This window comes from Callospermophilus lateralis, chromosome 2 (assembly GCF_048772815.1).
Source record: "Callospermophilus lateralis isolate mCalLat2 chromosome 2, mCalLat2.hap1, whole genome shotgun sequence".
Taxonomy (NCBI): domain Eukaryota; kingdom Metazoa; phylum Chordata; class Mammalia; order Rodentia; family Sciuridae; genus Callospermophilus; species Callospermophilus lateralis.
Window position 1 is genome coordinate 199,164,117 of NC_135306.1, and position 25,786 is coordinate 199,189,902.

The 25,786-nt window shown below is 38.7% G+C and overlaps 2 protein-coding genes and 1 pseudogene across 2 annotated transcripts; 2 read left to right on the forward strand and 1 right to left on the reverse strand.

Annotated features, from left to right (window-relative positions):
- Window positions 1-476: 476 nt before the first annotated feature.
- On the reverse strand, window positions 477-3,433 carry LOC143390543 (olfactory receptor 5AN6-like). Its single transcript, XM_076842916.1, has 3 exons — window positions 2,515-3,433; window positions 774-845; window positions 477-538 (listed from the first exon to the last, which is right to left on the reverse strand). Exons 1-3 carry the CDS (start codon window positions 3,431-3,433, stop codon window positions 477-479), a joined length of 1,053 nt encoding a protein of 350 aa, XP_076699031.1.
- A 9,674-nt stretch (window positions 3,434-13,107) lies between these two features.
- LOC143390544 (olfactory receptor 5A1-like) lies at window positions 13,108-14,596 on the forward strand (annotated as a pseudogene).
- A 10,039-nt stretch (window positions 14,597-24,635) lies between these two features.
- LOC143391867 (olfactory receptor 5AN1-like) lies at window positions 24,636-25,574 on the forward strand. The gene has a single exon (XM_076844630.1). It carries the CDS (start codon window positions 24,636-24,638, stop codon window positions 25,572-25,574), a length of 939 nt encoding a protein of 312 aa, XP_076700745.1.
- Window positions 25,575-25,786: the final 212 nt, after the last annotated feature.

The window sequence follows — 25,786 nt, forward strand, 5'->3', positions numbered from 1 at the left end:
TATGAAAGTTTTATTTATGTCTCATCATAAAGTCAAAAGTAATGTAAACAGTCAAATTATAATAGGCTAATGACTTGCGTGTTTTCATATGGATGTCAAGATATCTAAATAGAAAATAAATGGTGGTCCTGTCCACTATATTTTTTAAAATAGAATATCTTTCCAGATTTTGCATACAGATCACTTTAAAGACAAGGTATGCAGGTTTTAAGGTCTCACAATCAGTTGTCAGAAAAACAGCAGTTGTTCTTGCAGTATCTCATTAGCATCTGACCCAATTATTTTTAGATGACATGATTTAGAAGACATATAAACCCATCTAAGAATTTGTAATTATTCTGAGACAGATGGTTTCAATGTTAACCCTAAAATCATTATCAGAAAGAGTAGCAATGTGATGTAGAAGAACAACTAATCAACATGACTAAAAATATGCTCACTTTCAGAAAAACAATCTGGTCATCTGAAAAAAAAAATCACAGGTACAACCTGGGAAACACTCCATATAGGATATTGATCTGGTCAAGGCGCACTATTTCTAAGCGGAATTATCACATCAGGGCGAATTTAGGCCACCTTTAAGGAACAGCCTATAAGACAGACCATAACTGGTCCAATTTCCCTTCAAAGCAGTCTGGTACTCTCCTACCCATTTCAATCCAAAGTTTGAAGTTAATTCAAGCCAAAAGACCATAGTGGAGCAAAAGCGAGCAAATGTGTCGACACTAGTACGTTCTTATTGCTGTATTAAGTTTGAAGATGAGCATACCTACCACAGCAGTATTGTTCCAGGAAGCAGGGTAGGATCAGTGGTAAATTAGAAAAGACTCTTAATTGCTCAATTCATAGAAAATTAAAAACATGTTTCAAAATCTACAATAAGCTTGTATTTAAAAGAGTCATAATTATTACAACAGTGATGCCTTATAGATAATTCTATCAGTCAAGTCTCACTTGTTAATTATTAGCAAAACAACTTTCTAATAGATATTTGCTCTAAGAAACAAGCCAAACTTGTAATATAAACATATTTACTGCTGTCAGATGTGGTTTTGCATGCCAGAGATTCCAGCAACTTGGGAGGCTGTGGCAGGAGGATTGGAAGTTCAAGGCCAGCCTCAGCAACCTATGGAGGCCCCCAATGACTTGGTGAGACCCTGTCTCAAAATAAAAAATTTAAAAAACTGGGATGTGGCTCAGTGGTTAAGCATCCAAATAAAATAAAATAATATGCTGGAGTTTCCAAAGTCAGGGACTAGACCACCACACCATCACAGAGCCAGTATCTGATTCCCTTTTTCTGGTTACATGGTAGAGATAAGATGGAGAAACAAAAATGTATAAAATATGAGGAATCGTCCAGGAAAGCCTACCTAGCCAAGTGGTCAACCAAAACTTAAACCTGGATGTGTTAAACATTTTTATCATGACAAATTTCTTTATATATATATATATTTATTTATTTATTTATTTATAGTTTTCGGCGGACACAATATCTTTGTTTGTATGTGGTGCTGAGGATCGAACCCTGGCCGCACGCATGCCAGATGAGCGCACTACTGCTTGAGCCACATCCCAAGCTCCATGACAAATTTCTGTCTGCGTGAAATCAGCAAATCTTTTATCTGGTACAGTTACTTTTGACCTGGATAAATCCACAAATGAAAATAATGCAAACGTTCCAGAGATAAAGGAATAAGTTAAATGTGAGAACTAACTTGCTTTAAAAAAGTGAATAAGGAGATAAATATATTTAACCTTATTTAAGTATCACACAAAGTATACATGTATTGAGACATTATGTAATATACCATTAATAAATGCAATTTTATGTTTTTATGTATCCATTAAAATAAATTAAAACAATAAAATAAAAAAAGGAAGGAGGGAGGGAGGGAGAGAGGAAGGGAAAAGAAAGAACAGAAAAAGAAAGAAGAAGAAAAAAAAGGAATTTTTAAAAGATCAGCTAGTTCCTCTAGGTGCCAGGAGTAATCCCTGACCAGCAATCCCTGACCCACCTAAAATAAGATGCTATTTGGTCTTTCTTGTCTCCTGGCAACCTTGATTAGTACTAGCATCTCTGGTCCTAGAAATGCTGCCATGGTACGTAGTGATGAGATATCACTAAAGTCAAGTGTCACATTGCCACAACAACTAGCTACAAAAATGCTTGTGTGTTCATATATGAAAACACAACCAGTGAAACTCTACATCATGTACAACCACAAGAGTGGAATTCTAATTAGAATAAGTTATTTCCATGCATATATAATATATCAAAATACACTCTACTGTCATGTAATATCTAAAAAGAACAAATTTTTAAAATAAAATGCTCAAAAATACTTGTGGATTGCTCAGCCTATTGTTTATTTGGTCTCAACTGTACATTGAGCTTTCACATACTTCTTATACATTGCCTGGCTTTCTACCAGTGCTGGATTTGCATCAGAAGTGTATAGCAACTGAACTTCTGAAATGAATCCCGTAATTAGTAGCACCAGATGAAACCCTTCTTCCATCTGCTTAGGGCCTCTTTGATTTCCTTGTTCCTCAAACTGTAGATCAATGGATTTAACATGGGGATTATGACAGTGTATAGGACTGATGCCAGTTTGTTCTGGCTCAGGGAATCTCCCGAGTTGGGATACATGTAAACAAAGATACCTGAGCCAAAGAAAAGGATCACTACTGTCAGGTGAGAAGCACAGGTGTTGAAGGCCTTGGACCTGCCTTCAGCTGAAATGATCTTCAGTATAGCTGCAACAATGTAACCATAGGATACCACGATGACCAAGACGGATGTGAGCCCAAAGATCACTGTGAGCACAGAGGTCATGACTTGAAAGAAAAAGGTGTCAGAGCAGGAGAGGACCAATAATTGAGGCAGGTCACAAAAGAAGTGGTTGATGACATTTGGCCCACAGAAATGGAGCTGAAGCAAAGCACACAGCTGGATAAAAGAGCCAAAGAACCCAGTAATGCAAGATCCTGCCACCATCTGCACACAGAGGGTGGGGGACATGACGGCTGTGTACAGCAGGGGATTGCAGATGGCAGTATATCGATCATAAGCCATGGCTGCCAGAAGACAGCACTCGGTTAGACCCAGGCTAGAGAAGAAGAAATACTGGATGGTGCACCCCAGAAAGGAGATGGAGCTATGCTTCTGGAAGAAGCCAGAGAGCATCTTGGGGGCTATAGTGGAAACGTAGCAGATATCCAGAAAGGACAGGTTGCTGAGGAAAAAATACATGGGTGTATGTAGGTGGGCGTCCATCCTGATGAGTGTGATGAGGCTCACATTCCAGGACACTGTCATCATGTAGATCCCTAGGAATACTGAAAAGAGGGCGATGGTGAGCTTTGGAAACTCGGAGAATCCCAAGAGAATGAACTTCGTGATTGTTGTATGGTTCCTTCCTTCTGTCATAGCGTTGGTGGTCCCAAGATCTGCAGGGACAGAGAGAACAAATCCCTAAGTCAGTTGTTATCCCAACTTCTATTGAGATAAACCACCTTATCTCCACACAGAGCTCATAAGAAAGAGAAATACTGAGCGTTTGGGGGAAATTACCCTGGTTAACTTTGCCTCTAAGTGACTACAGTGGTTGTATCAATTTTCCCACATGTGAAAGGGGATAATTACACTTTTTATTATTAACTATCAGGCTTTTATTAGGACAAAGGAAAGTATAACAATATTTGGAAGGTCCCTTAAAAAGGATATTTTAGAAATTGCAGAGTGTTATTAATGGCATTATATTCCCTGCTTATAGTTCAGTGAGTAAGAGCATGGATCTAGTTGTCACACTGCTGTCACCTGAATGCAGCTCTTCTACCTATGAGCTATGACTCAGGAAAAGTTATCTAATGTCTTTGTGCCTAAGTTATGTATCTGCAAAGTAGTAAGAGTAAAATTGATCTTCTAAAATTTATTTCATATGAAATTATTTCAGATATGTACAGTACCTACCATGTATTTCACATGAAGTGGTGTTGTTCCAGGATATCTTTATAATATAGTTTGAAGCACTCTTGGTTTGTGGGAAAAATTTTAAATTTAAAAGTTCAAAGGATCATATAACACTCTGTAATTACAAGTGATTAAATTAAAAGTCAACAAGTCAATAATTAGAAAAATCATATTTGGAAACTACATATTTCTAAATTACTCAGAAGCCCAAAGAATAAGTTATAATGGAAATTACAGAATATTTGTATAACTTAAATATAATGAAGATACCATCTGTCAAATCTTGTGGATTTAACTAAAGATGTATTTAGAAAAAAATCATGTTAAATAACTATAAAAAAAGAATAAAACAGATGGGTGTGGTGGTGCACACCTGTAATCCTAGCGTCTTGGGAGGCTGAGGCAAGAGGATCACATGTTTAAAATCATCCTCAGCAAAACCGAGAGACTAAGCAACTTAATGAGACTCTGTCTCAAAAAAAAAAAAAAATACAAAATAGGGTTGGGGATGTGGCTCAGTGGTCCAGTGCCCCTGAGTCCCAATTCCCCCAACTGGTACCAAAAAGAGAGAAAGAGAGAGAATTTTAAAAAAATGATGGATCTGAGCATCATCCTTAGTTAGGAAAGAACACAAATAAACAAAATAAATAAAAGGAATTTAAAAACAATACAAGAACATCAAAAGGTGATTCTTTGATGTGTGAAACTGAGGAAAAGAAGATAAATTTTTAAAGAATGAGGAGGGGGACATAATTCTAGATGACAAAGACACTAAAACAAAAAGATATCCTAAATAATTTTAAGCTAATAAATTTTAAAATTTAAACAAAAAGTAAAGGGACTGGGGTGTAACACACTCAGTGGTTAGAGCACCTGCCTGACATATGTAAGGCACTGGGTTCTAGCCTCAGCACAGCATAAAAACTAAATAAGTAAAATAAAGGTAAGATAACTAGATAGTAAACATCACTAGAAAAATTAAACTTGCCAAAACTAATTCAAATGGGAAGAAGAATATACATTCTTTATTGGAAATATATTGTATCCTTAATGGTAGAAATATTCAACCCTTATTCTAAAGGGGCCAAGCAAGAAATAAAGCTCACCAACATGTTTTATTAATATTTGCTTTAAAGTTTCTATACAGGATAATGAATGAATAAAAACAATCGAATTTAAAAACCTACTCCCCAAGAAGAATAGGATTTCAGTAGATTAGAGAAAGGAGAATGAAGGGAAGGAAGAGGGGATAGGAAAAGGAGAGACAGTGGAATGAATCTGACTTAACTTCCCTGTGTTCAAATAGGAATACACCACAGTGCATCTCACCGTTGTGTACATCCACAAGACTGGGATCCTAATTAGAGTAAGTTATACTCCATACTTCTGTGTAATGTACAAATTGACTCTAGTGCATGTATAATTTAAAAGAACAAATAAAAAATTTAAAAAAAAATTTAAAGATCAATTCAGTGCATCTAATTGAACATTCACACATGCATGCGTGGATACGGCAAGTTGTCCCATCTTCAGGTGTATCCACAGGACACTGATTTTTATGTTTATTTTTTAAGTGAACTGTAGATTCATTAAAAAGGGATCTGTGGAGTGGATGAAGGGGAGTGCTGGGGACTGAATCGGAGTGGGTTGTGTTCTATGCTTGGTTGAGAATGTCAGGGTGCCCTGGTATTGCATATAACTAAAATCAATTTTTTAAAAAAAATAAATTCAATATCTAAATTCCAACAAAAAATAATATATAAAACATTTTACAAACAGAACCTGAAATACTTTTGACAGAAGTCAAGAAACACCCAGATGATTAAAAATATAGGGCTGGGGCTGTAGCTCAGTGGCAGAGTGCTTGCCTCGAATGTGTGAGGCACTGGGTTCCATCCTTAGCACTGCATAAAAAACTAAACAAATAAAAGCATGCTGTCCATCTACAACTATAAAAAAAATTTAAAAAAAATATTTACCTCTAAGAAAATGTCACAGGATTATTTCATTTCCTTCTGCTACTGTATTTCAGAGTAAGCAAATCTTTTAATGACCTCTGATGCGTAAAACTGGGAAATTAAATTAATTACTGAGAAAGAGAGCACATTTGGTGTCACCACTTACTGTGATTCCTGGCAAATTCCTGCATCTCTATGCACCTGTGTTGCTCCATCTGTCAAAGAAGGATCAATGGCTTTCGTGGGGACTTATTTAATCATGGCATGTAAGGCATGCAAGTAGGAAGTGCGTGAGGTTTATTGTGTGGATAACGAATAATAATGACTCTATCCTAGAACAGGTTTCCAGTTAAAAATCCCTTACAGGGAAAAATGGGACAATTTGGTAGTGAATGCATTGGTTTCCACAGTCCAGATGCTACGGTTGTCAGAGAAGGTCCACGCCCTCTGTCTGTACATTCCCCACTGGCTAAGGTTTGAAATTCCATGGGGGAATTTTTTCAGCTCAACTATCTGAGTTTCTGTTGAGATTAGTATTATCTCATAGAGGCAGGGAAGAGGGATTGTGGATTTTCTGAAGAAAAAAAAATAGGTGTTAAGCCTGGATGTCTGGGATCTTTGGGTTGAGGGCATATGAAGGCAGGGTCACACGGAAAGAAGGAAAACAGAGAGAAAGGGTTTCAGGAGTGATTTTGCCTATCCATTCTGACTTTACCCACCCGGATATTTGGGCAGTGTTGGCTCCAACAGCTGTGCCTTGGAGAGGTCTGGGAGGCACCGTGGGTTCAGCTTCCTTCTCCAGGGCAGCGTTGTAGTCCCCAGACATGCTTAGGGTCCTCTCAGAAACCAGAAGCCACAAACATCATAATCTGAGCATCCAGCCTATACTTTGAGTCCTGGCTCCTACTGGCCATAGCTGCCAGAGACGTGTTTCCAACTAAAGATTGTTTTAAATGTTTCCTTGGGTTTCAGTGTGGAGAGGGAAGAGGCAATTAGCAGAGGCTCCTATTCAGTTAATTATTCTCAAGAGTGATGGTGGCAGAAAACAAATGGATAAATGTTGCCAGAGGACTCCATTTCTCCACACTATCATGAGCCCCTGTTGGCTCAATGGAATCAAGTTCCAATTTTCCTTTGCAGACTTTATAATCATGACCTCTGGTAGGGATTCTGAAGTCAAGGTGACCATATCATTTATTATCCAAACTGGATAACTTAGGGCATGAAAAGGGAAGTTGTTAATAACTGTGCTAAGACAACAAGCAAAAAGAAGCCTAAAGCAGGATTGTCTAAGACAATGCAGGGAACAGGGTTTCCCAAGATTTCAAGGTTTTCTAAAAACTGCCATTTATTTTGGCTTTAGTCACGTACCTGCTCATTCTCTGGAGAGACTTGTTTACAGTTGAGTTCTGGCTTCACCAATAACAAGCAACATGACTTTGATTGCTTTCCTCCATCTCACTCTACCTGTTTCTTAATCCGTAAGATGCGATAAAGAACAACCACCTCATATGGTTGTGGTGATTCTGATAAGATAATACCTGTGCACTGTGTCATTGCCTATAAGCACTAAATATATGCTAACAATTTTATTATCACTACTATGTCATTGTTTTAATTTCTGCATTTTTTTTCTGTCCATAGTTTTTACAAAAGCCAGGGTGATTTCATAGGTATGATTATTCCATCTTTACATTTTTATTGACCTGTGACAATTATTCATACTAATGGGATACACTGTGGTATTTCAACCACTTGCACACAACATGCCCTGATCAAGTCTGAGTAATTAGTATTTTTATCTTTGTCATTTCTTTATGTTTGAATCATCTGAGCTCCTCTCCTCTGGCTCTTCATAGAATGTATAATAGGCTATTGTGAACTCTAGTTAGCTCCTTGGGCTATGAAATTCCAGAACCTAATTTTTCGAATTGTGTTTTGATATCCATTGTCCTAACTCTCTGTATCCTCCTTCCTGGCACAGTTTCCAGGCTGTATCTGGATCTGACTCATCTCGTCATGCTCTATGTTCATCTATTTTTTCTGAAATGGCAAGATTTAATTTTTATTAACACATTAATTTATATGTTAATGGAATTCAGTGCGATATTTCCACATGTGCAGCCAGAATGCATTGATCATATCCTACAACTTCTTCTCCACCTTTATCCCTGACTCCTCCCTGGGACTCTTCTCAGTCCCTAGTAATCACATCTGGTGTTTATCTCATTGTATCTGTTTTTACTTCACTTAACAAGATGTCTTCCAGTTCTATCCATTTTGCTGCAAATAACAGAAGTTCATTTTTCTTTATGGCTGAATAACGTATTCCATTGTGTTTACACAGCATATATTCTTGATCCATTTACCTGTTGATGAGCATTCAGGCTTATTCTATATCTCAGCTGTTGTGAGTAGTGCTCATATTTGATGTATGAGGGTATGGTTTAGATAGGAAGAGTCCCCCAAAGACTCATGGATATAAGGCTTGGTTCGCAGTGCAGCAGTGATTAGTAAGGGAGTTTTGGGGAGTGATTGGATCATGAGGATTCAGTGGGTTAATCCATTGGTAGCTGAATGGAATACTGGAAGGCAGTGGAAACCCCATAAGGTGAGACCTGGATGAAAGAACAAGGTCACATGGTGTTAGAGTCTGTAAACAAGTCTGGATGGCGCCTGGCAAAATGCCAGAGGGAGTGGTTTGTGAAGTAACAAAAGCGAGCCATTAAGTGTGGAGATTCCTGATTGGTTGACTGCTGTATCTAGTTTATGCTAATTAAGATAAGCTGTGCAAAATGTATAAATACCTCTGTTATCCTACAATAAACGGCTCCTATTCCTGCTGCATCAACGTACACAAGTCATTCGTCACCCCCCGGATATTTTGCTGCAGCCAGGCTGCGGCAACATGGGACATGCTGTAGAAGGGTATTTATTGTCCCTAGCCCCTTGTTTCTTTCTATGCCTCCCAGAGGCCCTGAGCTGAGCAGCTTTCCTACACCATGCTCTTCTACCACAGTGTTTCTGTCTTGGAGCCTGTTGACCATTCACTGAAACCTCTGAACCTGTGAGCCAAAATAAACCTTTCTTCCTCTCAGTTGTTTTTCTCAGTAATTTGTTACAGCAATAAAAAGCTGACTAATACATATGATTTGCAAATACTTTCTTTCCGACCTGTGGATTATTTCTTCACTCTTGTTTCCTTTGCTGTGCAAAACATTTTTAATTTGGTGCAACCCCATTTATCAATTTTTGCTTTGCTTCCTTTGCTTTTTGGAATTCCAGCCACAAAACCACTGGGTTTTCTTCTAGTTTCAGAGTTCGGGGTCTTATATTACAAGTCTTTGATCCACTTTACTTTTTAAAATTTTTTTAATTTATTTTAATTATTTATACATGACAATAGAATGCACTTATGCACTTTGATATATCATACACAGATGAGATATAATTTCATTTTTCTGAGTGTACATGTTACAGAATCATATTGGTCATGTTGTCACATATATACATACATAATAATGTCTGTTTCATTCTACTATGTTTCCTATCCTCATATCCCTTCCCATCTCTTCCCTCTGCCTAATCTAAGGTAACGCTATTCTTCCCTGGTGCCACCCCCACTTTATTGTGAATTAGCATTCGCATATTAGAGAAAACATTCAGCCTTTGGTTTTGTGGGATTGGCTTATTTCGCTTAGCATGATATTTTACAACTTCAACCATTTACTAGCAAATGCCATAATTTCACTCTTCTTTAAAGCTTAGTAATAGTCCATTGAGTAGATATACCACATTTTCTTTATCCATTCATCTTTTGAGGGACACCTAGATTGGTTCCATAGTCTAGCTATTGTGAATTGAGCTACTATAAACATTGATATGGATGTGTCACTATAGTATGCTGATTTTAAGTCCTTTGGGTATAAACCAAGGAGTGGGATAGCTGGGTCAAATGGTGGTTCCATTCCCTGTTTTCTGAGGACTCTCCATACTGCTTTCCATAGTAGTTGTACCAATTTTCTGTCCCACCTGCAATGTATGAGTGTACCTTTTTCACCACATCCTCACCAATATTTATTGTTGCCTGTATAAATTCAAGTTTCAATCTACATGTGGATACTAGGTTTTTCTAGCACTATTTGTTGAATAGGCTCTTCTTTCTCTGATGTATGTTTTCTGGTACCTTGTTGAGAATCATCTGGCTATAGAGGCATGAGTTTATTTCTGGATCCTCTATTATTTTCCTTTGGTCTATGTGCATGTTTTATGACAATAGTATTCTGTTTTGTTACTATGGCTCTGCAGTGTCTTAAAACTAGATGTTGTGATGCCCCCAGCTTTGCTCTTCTTGCTCAAGATGGTCTTGTCTATTTGGAGTCATTCGTGAGTCCATATAAATTCTAGGATTTCTTTTTATAATTATGTGAAGAATGTTATTGGTATTTTGATAGCAATTGCATTAAATCCATAGATTCCTTTGGGTAATATGGCTATTTTGACAATATTAATTCTTCCAATCCATGCACCTGGGAGGTCTTTCAATCTTTCAGTGTCTCTTCAACTTCTTCAGTGTTCAAGATCGCTTTTACCATTTGGGGTATTCTGAATTTGAGGATTATTTTTCCCTATTTGTTTGAAGAATGATAAGGAATTTTGGTAGGGATTCAATTGAATCTGTAGATCACTTTGGGAAGGATGAACATTTTTCACAGTATTAATCCTTTCTGATTCATGAATAGGGGATATTGTTCCATATATTTGTGTTACCTACAATATCTTTTATCAATGTTTTATAGTTTTAAATGTACAGATCTTTTATTTCCTTTGTTAAATTTACCCATAGATAAGCCCCAGGCCCTATAAACTGAAGAGCTGCTGGTATAAGTCCAGGCATTCAAAGGTCAGAGAACCTAGACTTCTGAAGTCCAGGGGAAGTGAAAGAAGGATCTCTCAGCTCCAAAACAGAGAGGTGAGGGGAGAGAAAGAGGGGTATGAAGGAACTGGGGGGAGGAGGGAGGATGCAAATATAAAACAAAAGAGCTCAGAGTTTTTGGAAAACCTGGTCTTGATCCTATAAAAGCTGGAACAACTAAGGCTTTCATAAAAATATTGTTTATAGACATATTTCTATAATAGAGTGGATTATACATTCACAGAAAGCACTAAAAATACTAGATGAAATATAAAACGTATTTTTTATGACTTAGTCAGTAAGAAAGCAAATAAATCCCTGGATGCAGAGATGACAAGAAAGCACAGACCTAAGAGGGTAGAGGACCTGTTTTCAGTTTCCCAGGAGGGATTTAGTCAATGCTGTGGCCTGAGGCCTGAATTCTAATGGGATACAGTTGAGGGATAGAAGAAAAAGTATGTGACATTAGAAGGCAACCCCATGACATTGAAAAGTTACTCCTGAAAGGTGACAACCTCAGGGGACAACATGGGAAAGAAGGGACAGTAATATGCAAAATTCTCAGCCTCAGTTTGGGAGACAGAGAAGAAGTTTAAAAATATCTTTTCTTAGTATTATTATTATTAGGTACTGGGGATTGAACACAAAGATGTTTTACCACTGAGGTACATCTCAGCCCTTTTTATTCTTTATTTTGAGACAGGGTATAACAAAGTCACTTACCCTGCTGAATTGCTGAGGCTGGCCTCAAACTTGTGATCCTCCTGCTTCAGCCTCCTGAGTCTCTGGGATTACAGGCATGTACAGTCACACTCAGTGTATCCCTAATTATTCTTAACCCCAAACATTTACTTATTTATATACATAACCTACCCATTTGTACTATTGTAGTTCTGAAAAAAACCCAAGTCACAATTTCTTTTTAAAAGGAATCTGGGTTAGTATTAACCCCAAGGTACCTGACAAAAATAACAAACAGTATTCTTGGAAGAACACATTTTAAACCCAAATCTCCATGAGTCATGAAGACAACGTTTGTAGGAATCTTATGACCAAAATCACTCAACACACAAGTGAACAGGGCACCTTGAACAATAATCAGCAATAATTAGACTACAGAATTAGACTTGCAAAACTAGCTATTTTGATTATTATGTATTGATAACTTCAATAAGAATATTTATTGTGTTTAAAGAAAGGATGCTATTGAAAGTGGGGTGAAAGGAAAGGAGACTATCAAAATCGACTATTTACGAAAAGAACAAAATGAAACCACTAGAAGAGAAACAAAACCTTATGACTGAAATTTGAAACTCAATGGAAGATTAAATAGTCAGACAATTAACATGATTTGTGATAGAATTAATTTACTGGAAGAGATGACTATAAACATTAGGCAGAACACAGTAGAAAAATTTTAAAAGAGTAGATTTTTCAGTAATGTTGAAGATAAAGAAGATCCAACAAATGTCTAATTGAGGTTCCAGAGACAGATAATAGAAATACAGAAGCAATTTTCAGCATACTAATGTTGTGGTTGGTAGACAGTCCATGGAACTGACCTAGAGACCATGGCAGCTGCAACCTCTTGATGTCAGCAGGCAGTGTCTAATATATGCATGTTCTTTTGGTTATTTTCCATTTGGTCTGAACACTTGGTGTTTTACTTTCCTGAACTGGCCTCAACGTGGAAAAGAAAAAAGAACTCCCTCAAATCCTGCCTCCGTTTCTAAATCCCGATGTAAGTGCCTAAACATCCTAACCTTTACATGACTTCAAGTCATCACCCTTGTAGAAGAAGTCTTCGACCTTGAACCCAGGGCACTGAACCACTGAGCCACATTCCCCAGCCCTTTTCTATATTTTATTAGAGACAAGTTCTCACTAAGTTTTTTAGGGCCTCACTAAATTGCTGAGGCTGGGTTTGAACTTGAGATCTTCCTGCATCAGCCTCTGAGTCACTGGGATCACAGGTGTGTGCCACCGCACCCAGCCCCAAAAGATTTTTAAAGTATCACTGAGCCAAACACAATCAAGAATCATTGAACAATTTATCCCACACATACCTCTGGTTTAAGAAAAGACAGATATCCACCTACAAGGAAGGGCTCATGATGGCTCTTCCCTCCTCTCTTATCTAATATCACAGCAGAAGTCTAGAGTCACTATGTTGGTGCCATCACATTCATATGCAACCTGCTTCATGGTGAATTCTCACCGATCATTCAGTCCTGTTATTTGGATAGAGCTCCAGCACTATGAAAGCAGAAAGACTGGTATGGAATCGTCAACATTCCCTGAGTATAGATTAATACAATATAGATTAATACAAGGTTAGCTTCCCAGAGATTCTTAAAGGCATCTATTTAACCATCCCAAATGTTCATGTGAGGCCCAGCATGCTTCTTCAAACTTCTCCAGCCATGCCTAAGCAGAATCACCCTGCTTCACCATCTAGAAAGACGACAGTATTTCATTGATTTAACCTATCTCCACAGTCTCATATATTTCCAGGACCTGGCAAGGGATAATAGGATGCTAAGACATTTTAAAAGATTTCACACAAAGGAATCCCATTTAATGTCTCTTGTTCCCAAAGAGAGAATGATATTCGTCCAAGAGAATTTTTCAGTGAAGGTGGATGATTGGAAGGCTCAAGTCAAGCCAACCTTGATGATTCCAGATCATACATAAAGGTGACTGAAAAAAAAAAAAAACAATGAAAGTTTTTCTTTTCCTTTTTTGGAATAAAACCATATCCTTCTCACCTTTTTTTTCCCCCGCAGATATCATCAAGTAAATCTATAGAAGGCGACGGAAACCACCCCCCTGTAGACAGTGGGTCCTCCTGGGACTCTCCGATGGTAAAGAACGACAGCTCACCCTCTTTCTAATGTTTAGGATATTTGCTTGTGTTTAGGATCGGTCACCTGGGTCATATCGTCCTCATCAGGATGCACTCCCACCTGAACATACTGTGGACTTTTTCTCAGTTTTCTGTCCTCCATAGGCTTCTGCTATTCTTCCTTCATCATTCTGAGGATGCTTTCAGACTTCTTTAAAGATGAGAAAACAATTTCCCTCCTGGCAGTGCCACTCAGTACTTTGTCGTGGCCTGGATGGCTATGGCAGAGTGCAGTCTCCTGGCCGCCATGGCCTAGGACACATGTGTCGCCATTGGTAGCCCTTTGCAGTACTCAGCCATCGTGGCCCCAGGCCTGTGTCAGAAGAGGGTTGCTGGGGTCTGTGGCAGTGGTTTCCTTAGCAGCTTAGTTCAACTATCTCCTTGCTTTCATCTCTACTGCTGTGGGCCAAATATTATTCAACATTCTTCTGTGACATTCCTCGGATGACTCTCTTGTCTTGCTCTGATCCCTCCATCAGCCAACTGACTCTTTTTCTGGCAGCTGTTTTTGTAGGTTTGGTTCTTTCCTTCTCATCCTGTTGTCCTGTGGCTTCACTGCAGCCTCCATCCGGGAAATACCCTCATTCAAAGGCTGAGCCAAGGCCCTCAATACCTGTGCCTCCCACCTGGCAACGGTGACGCTCTTCCATGGCACAGCCCTCTCTGTGTGCACACATCACAGCTCTAGCCACACCACAAAGCAGGACAAGGTGCTGTCAGTCTTCAGTGTCATCCTCATCCCCATGTTGAACCCCCTGATCTACAGTCTGAGGAACAAGGAGATCCAAGAGGCCCTCACGAGGGTGATAAAGAAAGTGGCATCTTTATCTCAGCAACAGTAACAGTGATGATGGTCTCTAAAAGGAATAAGGTGATAAGAATATGTTAGACCTTTCGATCTTTTGGAGCTACATAGAGAAATGTATGAACCAGGCTTCCTTATTTCCTGGAATGGTTGTGCCATCTGAGACCCACACTAAACACAGTTTTTTTTTTTGTTTGTTTGTTTTGTTTGTACTGTGTGGTTTTCTTTTTATCTTTTTGTATTGGAGATTTTACCCAGGGACACTTTGCCATGAAGCAATCCCCTTTTTATGTTTTATTTTGAGACAGAGTCTCACTAAATTTCTTAGGGCCTCGCTACGTTGCTGAGGCTGGCTTTGAACTATCCTCCTGCGTAAAGAAAGTGGCAAGAGTAACCGTGGGCAGGTATGATGGTCCCTAAGAGGACAACAGAGGTAAGAAAATCCATGAGCCTCTTTGTAGGTCACAGGGATAGTTAGATGGAGGCAAGTGACAACTTGGCTTCTCTAATTCCTGATGTCATTGTAATTTGTTGCCTCCAAATGACCCCTTGGAAGGCAGTGCCATTGACATTGAACACAGTTTAAAAAGACAGTATCCTCCATGAGCCCAAGGATGCTTTCAGACTTCTTAAAAGAGGGAAAACGATTTTCTCTCGTTGCCTATGCATTGAATTCTTTGATTAGAACCAGGGTGAATAAAACCCTAAATGTGATTGCATTTTCGAGAGATACTACATGTGAAGAAATGACAAGAAGCCAGGATGCCTCACATAGACTATTCTTTTCTTCACTACTTTATGACTTTGATTTGTCATTGTTAATCATTTACTTGTGTTGTAATAGAATTAAAATGGTATAACATGTAAAATCAATATATGAAAATTAAAAACAAGTTGAAAAGGAATATTCTACGACTTTCATCTAAAACTGAAACAGAAAGAGTGAATGAGAGAGAGACATGAGGAAAGGGGCAGTTGTGGTGGGGGGGTGAGTAGTGTTTGTCTCCCCAAATAACCTTGTTCCTTCCACCTCAGCCCTTTGGACTATGGAATGAGTGAATTGTGAAAAAAGGAATGTTACGCCAGAGCCATGGCGCAGGCCTCTAATCCCAGGGGCTTGGGAGTCTGAGGCAGGAGGATCACAAGTCCAAAGCCATCCTCAGCAACCTAGAAAGACCCTATCTCAAAAAATAAAAAGGGCTGGGTATGTGACTCCATGGTAAAGTGCCTCTGGGTTCAATCCTTAGTACCAAAAAAAAAAAAAAAAAATGGGGCGGGGCAGGGGAATTAGAAGGCAGGGGGGCACTTTTAGGTCAAGAGTTGGGAAGATTTCTAGAATCTAGAAAGAAACCAAACTCAGCTATTTCTAGGCATAAGTGGGTCTGGAGCATGCTCCATGGTAGGTTCCCAGAGACCATGCCAGATCTCAGAAAGATGGCAGTCGAGGTGTGACCAGGGAGGCAGAACCTAAGTCCCAGAGACTGAGCCTCCAGGGGAATCCAGAGCCTTCAATCTGACAGGGAAGCAGCAGCTTAATCAGATGTTGGGGTGCCAGTGTTCATCAGGAAAGTATTAGAAGAGTCTTATTTTACTGTAGCTTTTATATTTTGATGAGCACATTAGAGTCATATATCATAGTGGGGTTCATTTTGACATAATCATGCCTGCATGGATATAATTTGCTCCATTTCAGTTCCTAGTACTTCTTCTTTTCCTCCCTCTCCTCCCCCTTGTTCCCTTTCCCTTACTCATCCGGTTTTCTATTCATCTATTGTTTTTTAATTGGCGCTTTATTGATATATATAAAGGTAAAATTCACCGTGTATATTCATATGTGTACCTAGCATAATTTGGTCAATTTCATTCTGCAGTTCCTCTTTTCCCATCCCTCCTCCCTCACCCTCAATCCTCTTCCTTTACTTTACTGATATCCCCCAAAATTTTTAAAATTTTTTTTAGTGTTTTAGTTTTGATGGACACAGTACATTTATTTTATTTATTTATTTTTACATGGTGCTGGGGATCGAACCCAGTGCCTCATACATGTGAGGCAAGCATTCTGCCACCAAGCCACAATTCCAGCTGTCCCAAAATTTTCATGGGATAGCCCTGCTTTTTATTTTTCCTTATTTTGCTGTAGCTTCCACATAGGAGAGAAAATATTCAACCCTTGACTGAGTCTGGCTTTGTTTTAGTCAGCTTTTTCCACTGTGACTAAAAGACCCTACAAGAATACTTTTAGGAGAGGAAATGTTTATTATGTAAGGGCTCATGGTTTCAGAGGTCTCAGTCCATGCACAGCACGCTCCATTCCTTGGGGCTCCAGACGAGGCAGTACATCATGGTGGAAGAGTTTGGTGGAGTGAAGTGGATCACATGATGACCAGGAAGCACAGAGAGACAGAGAGACTCCACTCTACAGATACAAAATATATACCTCAAAGGCACACCCCCAGTGCCCCATCTCCTCCAGCCACACCCTACCTGCCTTCAATTACCACTTAGTTAATCCCATTAGGGAATCAACTCAGTTGGGTTGAGGCTCTCATCACCCAATTGTTTCTCCTCTAAACCTTCTTGTGTTTTTTTTGAACATGAACTTTTGGGGGACCCCTCACAACCAAACCACAACATGATGTTTCACTTAGCATGACGTTCTCCAGTTCCATCTATTTACCAGCAAATGACATAATTTCATTCTTTTCTTGTAACGTATTAAACACATTTATTAATCTTCATATTTTTACATTTTATGCATTTCCAAAAATTATGAAATTGTATCATATTTTTTATTTTTCTTTTTAGTTATACATGACAGTAGAGTATATTTTGACATATTTATAGATTTGCTGGAAGATGGTTGGATCTGGAGACTATTATGCTAAGTGAAAGGAGCCAGTGCCAAAAAAATCAAAGGTAGAATGTTCTCTCTGACATGTGGACACTAACACATAATAAATAAGGGGGAAAGGGGAAGAATAGAAGTTCAGTAGATTAGACAAAGGGGAATGAAGGGAAGGGATGGGGGATAGAAAACAGGAAAGACAGTGGAATGAATCTGACTTTCCTATGTACACGTGTGAATATCCCACAATGAATCTCCACATCACGTACAAGCACAAATCTGGAATCCTAATTAGAATAAGATGTACTCCATGTTTGTATAAATATGTCCAGTTTTTGTTCTTCTTTATAGCTGAGTAAAACTCCATTGTGTATACATACCACACTTTATTTACCTGTTTGTCTATTGACTGCCACCTGGGCTGGTTCCATAACATGGTTATTGTAAATTTCTATAAACATTGATGTGGCTGTATCCATATAGTATGCTGATTTTAGATCTTTTGGATAAATATCCAGGAGTGGGATAGCTAGATCATATGGTGATTCCATTTCTAATCTTCTGAGGAAATGCCTTACTGCCTTCCAGAGAAGTTGTACTTATTTGTAGTTCCACCAACAATGTATGAGTGTATCTTTTTCCCCACATCCTTGCAACATTTATTATTATTGCCATTCTCACTGGAGTGAGACAAAATCTGAATATAGCTTTGATTTCCATTTCCCTGATTGCTAGGGATGTTGAACATTTTTTCACATATTTATGGTCATTTGTATTTCTTTTTTAAAAAATTTAATATATATAAGAAGTGAGATGAAAGAAAATGTTTAAAATTGATCTAGTTTTAGTTTTAAAAAAATCTATATGTGAAGATGTATGAAAAGAAAATATTAGTAGTATTTATTTCTGGGTGTACACATCAAGGTTGATTTTATATTTATTCTTTATTTCTGTTGAATGAAAATTTTTTAAATTGAAAATTTACTATTTTATAATCTAAAAAGAGATAAAATTATTTTTATTTGGATGAGATAAAGATCTTAATAGACAGCTTAGGGATTTTACAATCTATGAAATATTATTTAGCATATTTGCATGGGCCTATATTGCCTTTGCCCTCACTGTTTAATAATTCTTTTGGTGAATAATAAGATGTTAGTGGATTATTTTGTTCCTTGAAACACAGGTCTAATTACAAAGCTAATATATTTATTTATTTATTTTTATGTGGTGTTGGGGATCCAACCTAGGGCCTCATCCGCACTAAGTGAGCACTCTACTGCTGAGCCACAACCCCAGCCCTGTATTTCTTTTGAGAAATGTCCGTTTAGTTCCTTGCCTATTTATTGATTGGATTATTTGTGGGATTATTTTTTTGGGGGGTGAGTATGAGTGTTAAGATTTTTGAGGTCTTTATTTATTCTGCATTTTAATCTGTCAGAGTAGTAGCTGGCAAAGATTTCTCCCATTCTGTAGACTCTCTCTTCATGCTCTAAATTGTTTCCTTTGCTGTGCAGAAGTTTTTTAATTTGATGCTGTTTAAGTTATTGATTCCTGGTTTTATTTCTTTAACTTTAAGGGTCTTGTTAAGAAAGTTAGTGCCTGAGTCAATATGTTGGAGTGTGCCTATATGTTTTCTTCTAGCAGTTACAAAATTTCTGGTCTAATTCCTATTTTGACTTTTGTGCAGGATGAAACATAGGAATCTAGTTTCATTATTCTACCTAAATTCAGGAATAAGACAAGGATGTCAACTTTCACTACTCCTATTCAAAGTACTTCTTGAAATCTAGTCAAAGCAATTAAAAGCAACAGAAGGAAATTAAAGGGATACAATGAGGGAAAAAAGAAGTCAACTTATGTGTTTGCTGATTACATGATCCTATATCTAGAAGACCTGAGAAGTCCACCAGAAGATTTCTAAAGGAAATAAACAGATTCAGCAAAGTAGCAGGACACAAGATCAACATACAAAAATCAATAGCTTTTCTAGACTCCAATAATGAATCTATTGAGAAAGAAATCAGTAAAAACCATCCCATTCACCAAAACCTCAATAGAAATAAATATTTGGAAATGAATCTAAAAATAATTCTAAATAGATATTTCTTCAGACCAGAGTTTATGAACTAATGTTCAGACATGAAACATTAACATTAATACAATACTTTACGATTCATGTAGCTACATCACGTAGGATTAATTTTTTTCTTTTCCCACCTGATGTTAGCAGGTGAAAAATTACCCCCATTTTACAGACAGAAAATTTGGGCATATTGAGGCCATAACATATTGAAGCCATGCTCTTCACCAGGTATGAAACAATACATGTGTCTCACAATATCATGTTGTACAGTTTCAATGTATAGAATAAAAGTTGAAAAAAAGAAGCTATTCAGTTTAAAGGATTAAACATTTTAAATTATTATCAGGGGAAAATATATATTAACCCAATAACAAGACTTAAATTATTAACTAGTTGCCCTCACCAATCTCTTTCTCCTTATAAGTAATATTGGCTGAAACAGAGAAAAATCAACAATGGACCTTGACCAAAACATCTCTTTATTGAAAGTAATTGTCAAGACATGTGACATTCCTGCATCTTGCTCAAAATCCCCTCCAAAAAGAAACCACAACATTCGTAGGAATGATCTTAGGTAGGTATACTGAATGAAGGATTTTAAGGGTTAGAAATGCAACATGACATGTAGGAAGGATCTCCAAATCAGAGCACAAATGTTGTATGTGACACTAATAAATAGAAGGCATACTGTATACGACATACTCAAAGTGCTTTGGCATCTTTAACTTCCTCTGTAAGAACTACTCTATGAATAACCTACTACTACTATCAGCCCCGTTTCATAGATGAAAATACTGAGGTGTGGAGAGGTTCATTTGTCCAAGGTCACACCACCAGCAAGGGGCAGAGCCAGATTTCAACCCAAATTATATAATACCAGTTATGACCAGGATAAGTTATGTCTCTATCATTAATTAGTGTTTGTGTATTCCTTGATTTTCTCACATATGCATAGGAAATAATACCAAGTCTGACTTAACAGGACTACTGCAGTGATTGATTTAGGTCAGGTGTTTGAAGAAATGTGTATGTGTGTCCATAAAAAATAAAAAAACATTTTGTCTTTATACCTGTAATTTGGATAATAATGATCATCACATGCCACCATCATTAATAACCCCCTACTTCCTCCCTTCCCCTCCGACCCCTCTGCCCTATCTAGAGTTTGTCTATTCCTCCCATGGTCCCCCTCCCTATCCACTATGTATCAGCCTCCTTATAACAAGAAAACATTTGGCATTTGTTTTTTTGGTGTGAATATATTGTGTATACAATCAGAGATATGAAAAATTGTGCTCTTTATGGGTAATAAGAAGTGTAATCCACTGCCATATATAAATAAAAAATAAAAAATAAAAATGTCTTGTTAACACAGAAGTGCATGCACATCTAATTTATTGTTATTATGCTGTTGCCACCTAACTGTGCCCCGAGGGAAAGTCTCTTAACATCCTTGACCTCAGGTTCTTCATCTCTAAGTGGAGAGTTGTGGACAATCCCCATGTCCTCTGCAACTTAAATTTCTCCCATGTCAGGGGAATAGAAGTTACAATTGTCAGACTATGATGTACTCCCACAGGGAAGTAAGGAACATGAAATCAACAGAGGAGAAAACTCCAGGATAACCATGACCCCAGATTGGAGGACCTGCAATGCCTTCTCCCTCTCATTGGCTTCTCTCCTCTCACCTCTGCTCTCAGTGGCACATTTAGGAGGATCCCTAGTGTGGCCACTCACTCGCTGTGAGTGGAGGGCCAGGTCCATGGCTACAGCACCCAACCAGGAGTGCAACAGGCCCAGTCAGAAAGGTCTTCGGAGAAGAAATAGGCAGTCACAACCTTAGGCAAGAACCGTCTTCTTGGGGGATCTGAGTCAAGGTCAGAGGGTAAGACTTGGAGCGGGAGATTCCCTGCTATCTTGGGGTCCATGTGGTTTAGAGTAGGACCCACATGGAGCAAGGTTTATGAAAATTAGTCTTTCCCTCTGTTCATCTCCCCCCATCCCTCACGTCCTCACCCTTCACTTAAGATTCTTTCTCTGTATCTTTCTCCTTAGCCAGATTTCCTGCCCTTTAGTGAAAAGAATGATCTTAAACCTAAGATTTCAGATATTACTCTGGGGCGAGGGGTGAGTGTTGAATTCTTGTGGATGTGACCTTAAATTCTGCCACTTTCTGTTTTTTTCTCTTGTAAAATGAGGATAATGGGATCATCTAAGTATAAATAAGGCAATTCCCATGAAGTCTCACAGTCATTGACAGCTAAATCAAAATTAATAATTTAGAGTTCCTGGAGAACTTCCTAAGATCAAAACATGCTTATCTACTATGTTTCCCTATTTTCTCCACCCAGAACCCTTTTCGTTTCAGTTTTGCACTTCCGGATTTTGCTTTTGAAATAATAATAATTAAAGTCATTCCCACTGAAAGGTACAGATTGATTCATAACTGCTGAGCAGTAAGAGACACCGTGTTGACGATATCCCAGGTACTCAGGGGAATTTCATTAGGCCCTCTGAAATCTTCCAATAGCTCTCCATGGCCAGCTTTGCTGAACCTGGGGGTCTGCAGACACTGGCATGGGCATCACAGATATTGAAGATGCCTTCTCTAGGCACAAACAGTGTTGATCTAAATGTCCCCCTTGTTTTACTTAGATCAGTCTTCATTCAGGCACATTCCCAGCTATATCTGATTTTGAAAAATTTTGTAAAATTCCCCGCACATCCTCTCAGACTGATCTTGTCTTTATTAGATCAGAACTAGAAATGGTCTTAGTTATCTACATCCACCTGGGAAAATTCCTAACCAATATTTATGTCAGACAGCTTTCCTTCTCCAATCATCCTGAGAGTTAGTGAATACTTGCAAATCATTCATCCAAAAACGTGAGTACACTCAATTATTTTTTAAAATTTCCCCCAGTTCACCAAATTGTTAACAAGATCCATTTTCAGGACAAATTTTATCATAAATAAGAAAAACATTTCTCAGCTCCTCATTCTTTTTCTGGGAACTGGGGGCTAATACAATACACTTCGGCGTAGCTCATTATATCAACAGTGCAATAAAGGACATGGTGAAATTCAGTGCAGGTGATGGACCTCCAGTTTGACTTATTTTTATTGAATTGAACAATTTTGTGGGTGTCTGGGAGAGGTTGTATGCGAGAGTTTATAATTTCAAAATATTTTCATTGGATTTAATTCATTTTGGGTAAAATATGTGAAAAGTTGAAATCACTCTATTCTATAACAGAAAAATCTCCAACTTTTCAGATTCATAATGGAAATTAAAATAAAATACTCTTCATTTCACACTGAACTCTGAGTAAAAGAACTATTTACTAATGTAATCAATATTCAGTTATAAAAATGCTTAGTATACCTGATGCTTAGTGTTGAGTAGTGAAACATCACTTGTCTGTGCACTGGGTCTAGTCCGTGCTGTCTGCTCCAGGGTACTTGGTGGTAGTGGGACATGAATGTGGCAGTGGGAATTTTCATTCCAGCTGGGTAGAGATGACATAGTAAAACAGGATAGAAAAAGATAGGAGAATTTCTTAACAGTATTCTTAAGTCTAGTCTTAGAGATCACCTAATTAAGGAAATTGTTTTATCAAGAGCTCCTCAATACTTTTGTATTATTAGATCTTGCTTTTTCCTCTTTTACAGAGAGAAGTAATGCTGGGGATGATATAATTTATAACATTTATTGAGCTCTTATTGTGTTAATCCCTTTACATCATACAGTTTCTACAGTAATATTACGAGGTGGTAAGTATCATTAGTTCTCTGTATGCATGAGACCCCTGAGGCACACACATATGAGAGGGATTGTAAAAAACAAATTGGGTCCAGAAAGGTAGAAATATTTGGAGGACTCATCAATGTTGTGAATGTCCCTTTCTTGGCACATTATGATTCTGTTTCCCAAAAGGCAAAATTCCCTAAAATTAAGACACTCTTTGGGGCCAAGAGTGCTCTGTGCTCTCCTCCTTGGAGCACACATGAAGGCTGCCTGGGAGGGTTTCTTAAATAACATTTCGGGACCCACATGCTTATTCCCCAACAAAGCGTATCAGAAGTATAAATTATGATATTGTGTTCCAGGCCAGTTAGGATATTGCATTAAATATATTTATAGGAAAGCTTTCATAACTTCTTCTAACAGGGTATGTTGCAAGCCATCCATGGGCTGTGTGGGTGAGCTACGCACATTTGAGAATATGTGGCATTGCGCAGTGATTGGGCTTTGCGACCTAAGTGTGCCTTTCCTCTCGCTCTGCCTGTGATCCCACACAGCACCTGAGATGGGTGTGACATGCCAAGATGTCAATTAATCTGCTGACCACAAGACATCACAAAGCAAGACTCCACCTTTCAAAACCCTATCCCTTGCCTTATTTGGGTGGAATATTCTATTGAAAGTCTTTTCCCTAATAAATAGAGGGGTTCTGGGTGCACTCTCTCTTGCTCTTTTTCCAGCGTTGCCCAGTATGGAGCTGACCCTTAAGCTCCTGCCCTTGATCTTAGAAACTCATGTTCTTGTTTTGCATGGTTTCTTCACATTTTTCCTCAGTTTATGGCTGCATCCAGCTCCTTTGAACCCCACTCATCTCACCAGCCCGGCTGGCTGGCGAGAAGAGTAAATAATTTTTCTTTGGGGCAGAAGAAGAAAATTTTTTGAAAAAGTCTAACAAAATGACAATTCAGGACGGAACACTGTCTCACCTCGTTTTGGAGAGATACCACCTGCTTTCAGGATTATGGAGCAGTAGTTGTTGAATGGATTATCAGAGGGATTTTGAAAACCTTTTATTCCAGTCAGTGGTCTCCACCTCATACTTGTCCACCACAGCCTTTGGAGGGCAGTTTTGTGGACATTGCCAGCGAAATTTCTAAATATCTTTTTTAATTCTCATGAACTCCATGAATGAATTGGAAACCTGAAATACTGAACGGTTCTTGTTGACAATGTGAGAAGAAAAGCTGAAGCCTTTCCCAGAAGGATGGGGAAGCATGTCCCCTTCCCCAGCACTCACTGGGGGAAAAGGTGGATACCTATAAAAATGGAAATGCTGTAGTTCCTCCCGAGTCACCCCCGCATTCTCTTATCTCCTTTCTCATACCAGGAGCACTGAGGCAATGCCTGGGGGAAGAAATGTCACAGAGATCACCCAGTTCATCCTCCTGGGATTCTCAGATTTCCCCAGAATCACAGCAGTGCTCTTTGGGATGTTCCTGCTGACCTACATGACGACCTTGACCTGGAACCTGTCCCTCATTGTTTTAATAAGGATGGATTCCCACCTCCACACTCCCATGTACTTCTTCCTCAGCAATCTGTCCTTCATAGATCTCTGCTACGTCACCTCCACAGTCCCCAAGATGCTGTCCAACTTCTTCCAGGAGCAGCAAACCATCAGCTTTGTGGGCTGCATTGTTCAGTACTTCTTCTTCTCAACCATGGGGCTGAGCGAATCCTGTCTCATGACCGCCATGGCTTACGACCGGTACGCTGCCATTTGTAGCCCTCTGCTCTACTCTTCCATCATGTCACCCTCCCTCTGTGCTCGCATGGTGCTGGGAACTTACACAGCCGGACTCACAGGTTCTTTTTCCCAAATATGCTCTCTGCTTCAGCTCCACTTCTGTGGGCCTAACATCATCAGCCACTTCTTCTGTGACATGCCCCAACTGTTGAAACTCTCCTGCACTGACACCTTCTTCGTGCAAGTCCTGACTGCTATACTAACAATGCTCTTTGGGATAGCCAATGTCCTACTGATCATCATATCCTATGGCTACATTGTCATGTCCATCATGAAGATCACCTCTGCCAAAGGCAGGTCCAAGGCGTTCAACACCTGCGCTTCTCACCTCACCGCGGTCTCCCTCTTCTACACGTCAAGCATCTTTGTCTATTTGAGTTCGAGTTCTGGTGGTTCCTCCAACTTTGACAGATTTGCCTCAGTCTTCTACACCGTGGTGATTCCCATGCTGAATCCCTTGATTTACAGTCTGAGGAACAAAGAAATCAAAGACGCCTTGAAGAGGCTGCAGAAAAAGATAGGCTACTGCTGAGGACACAGGTCCTGAGGTGAAATTCAATGAAAGTATGAATTCTCACAGACGACATCCCCAGACACCCCAAAATTGTTTATGTCAGATTGTGCACACTTGGATAGATTGATATAAGCAGGACACACTACCTTTACATATCATCTTTGGAGATCTTGTTTGATTCTCTCAATTCTGATGAGAGTCACATGGATCATTCTGTTTTAGGTAAAGAC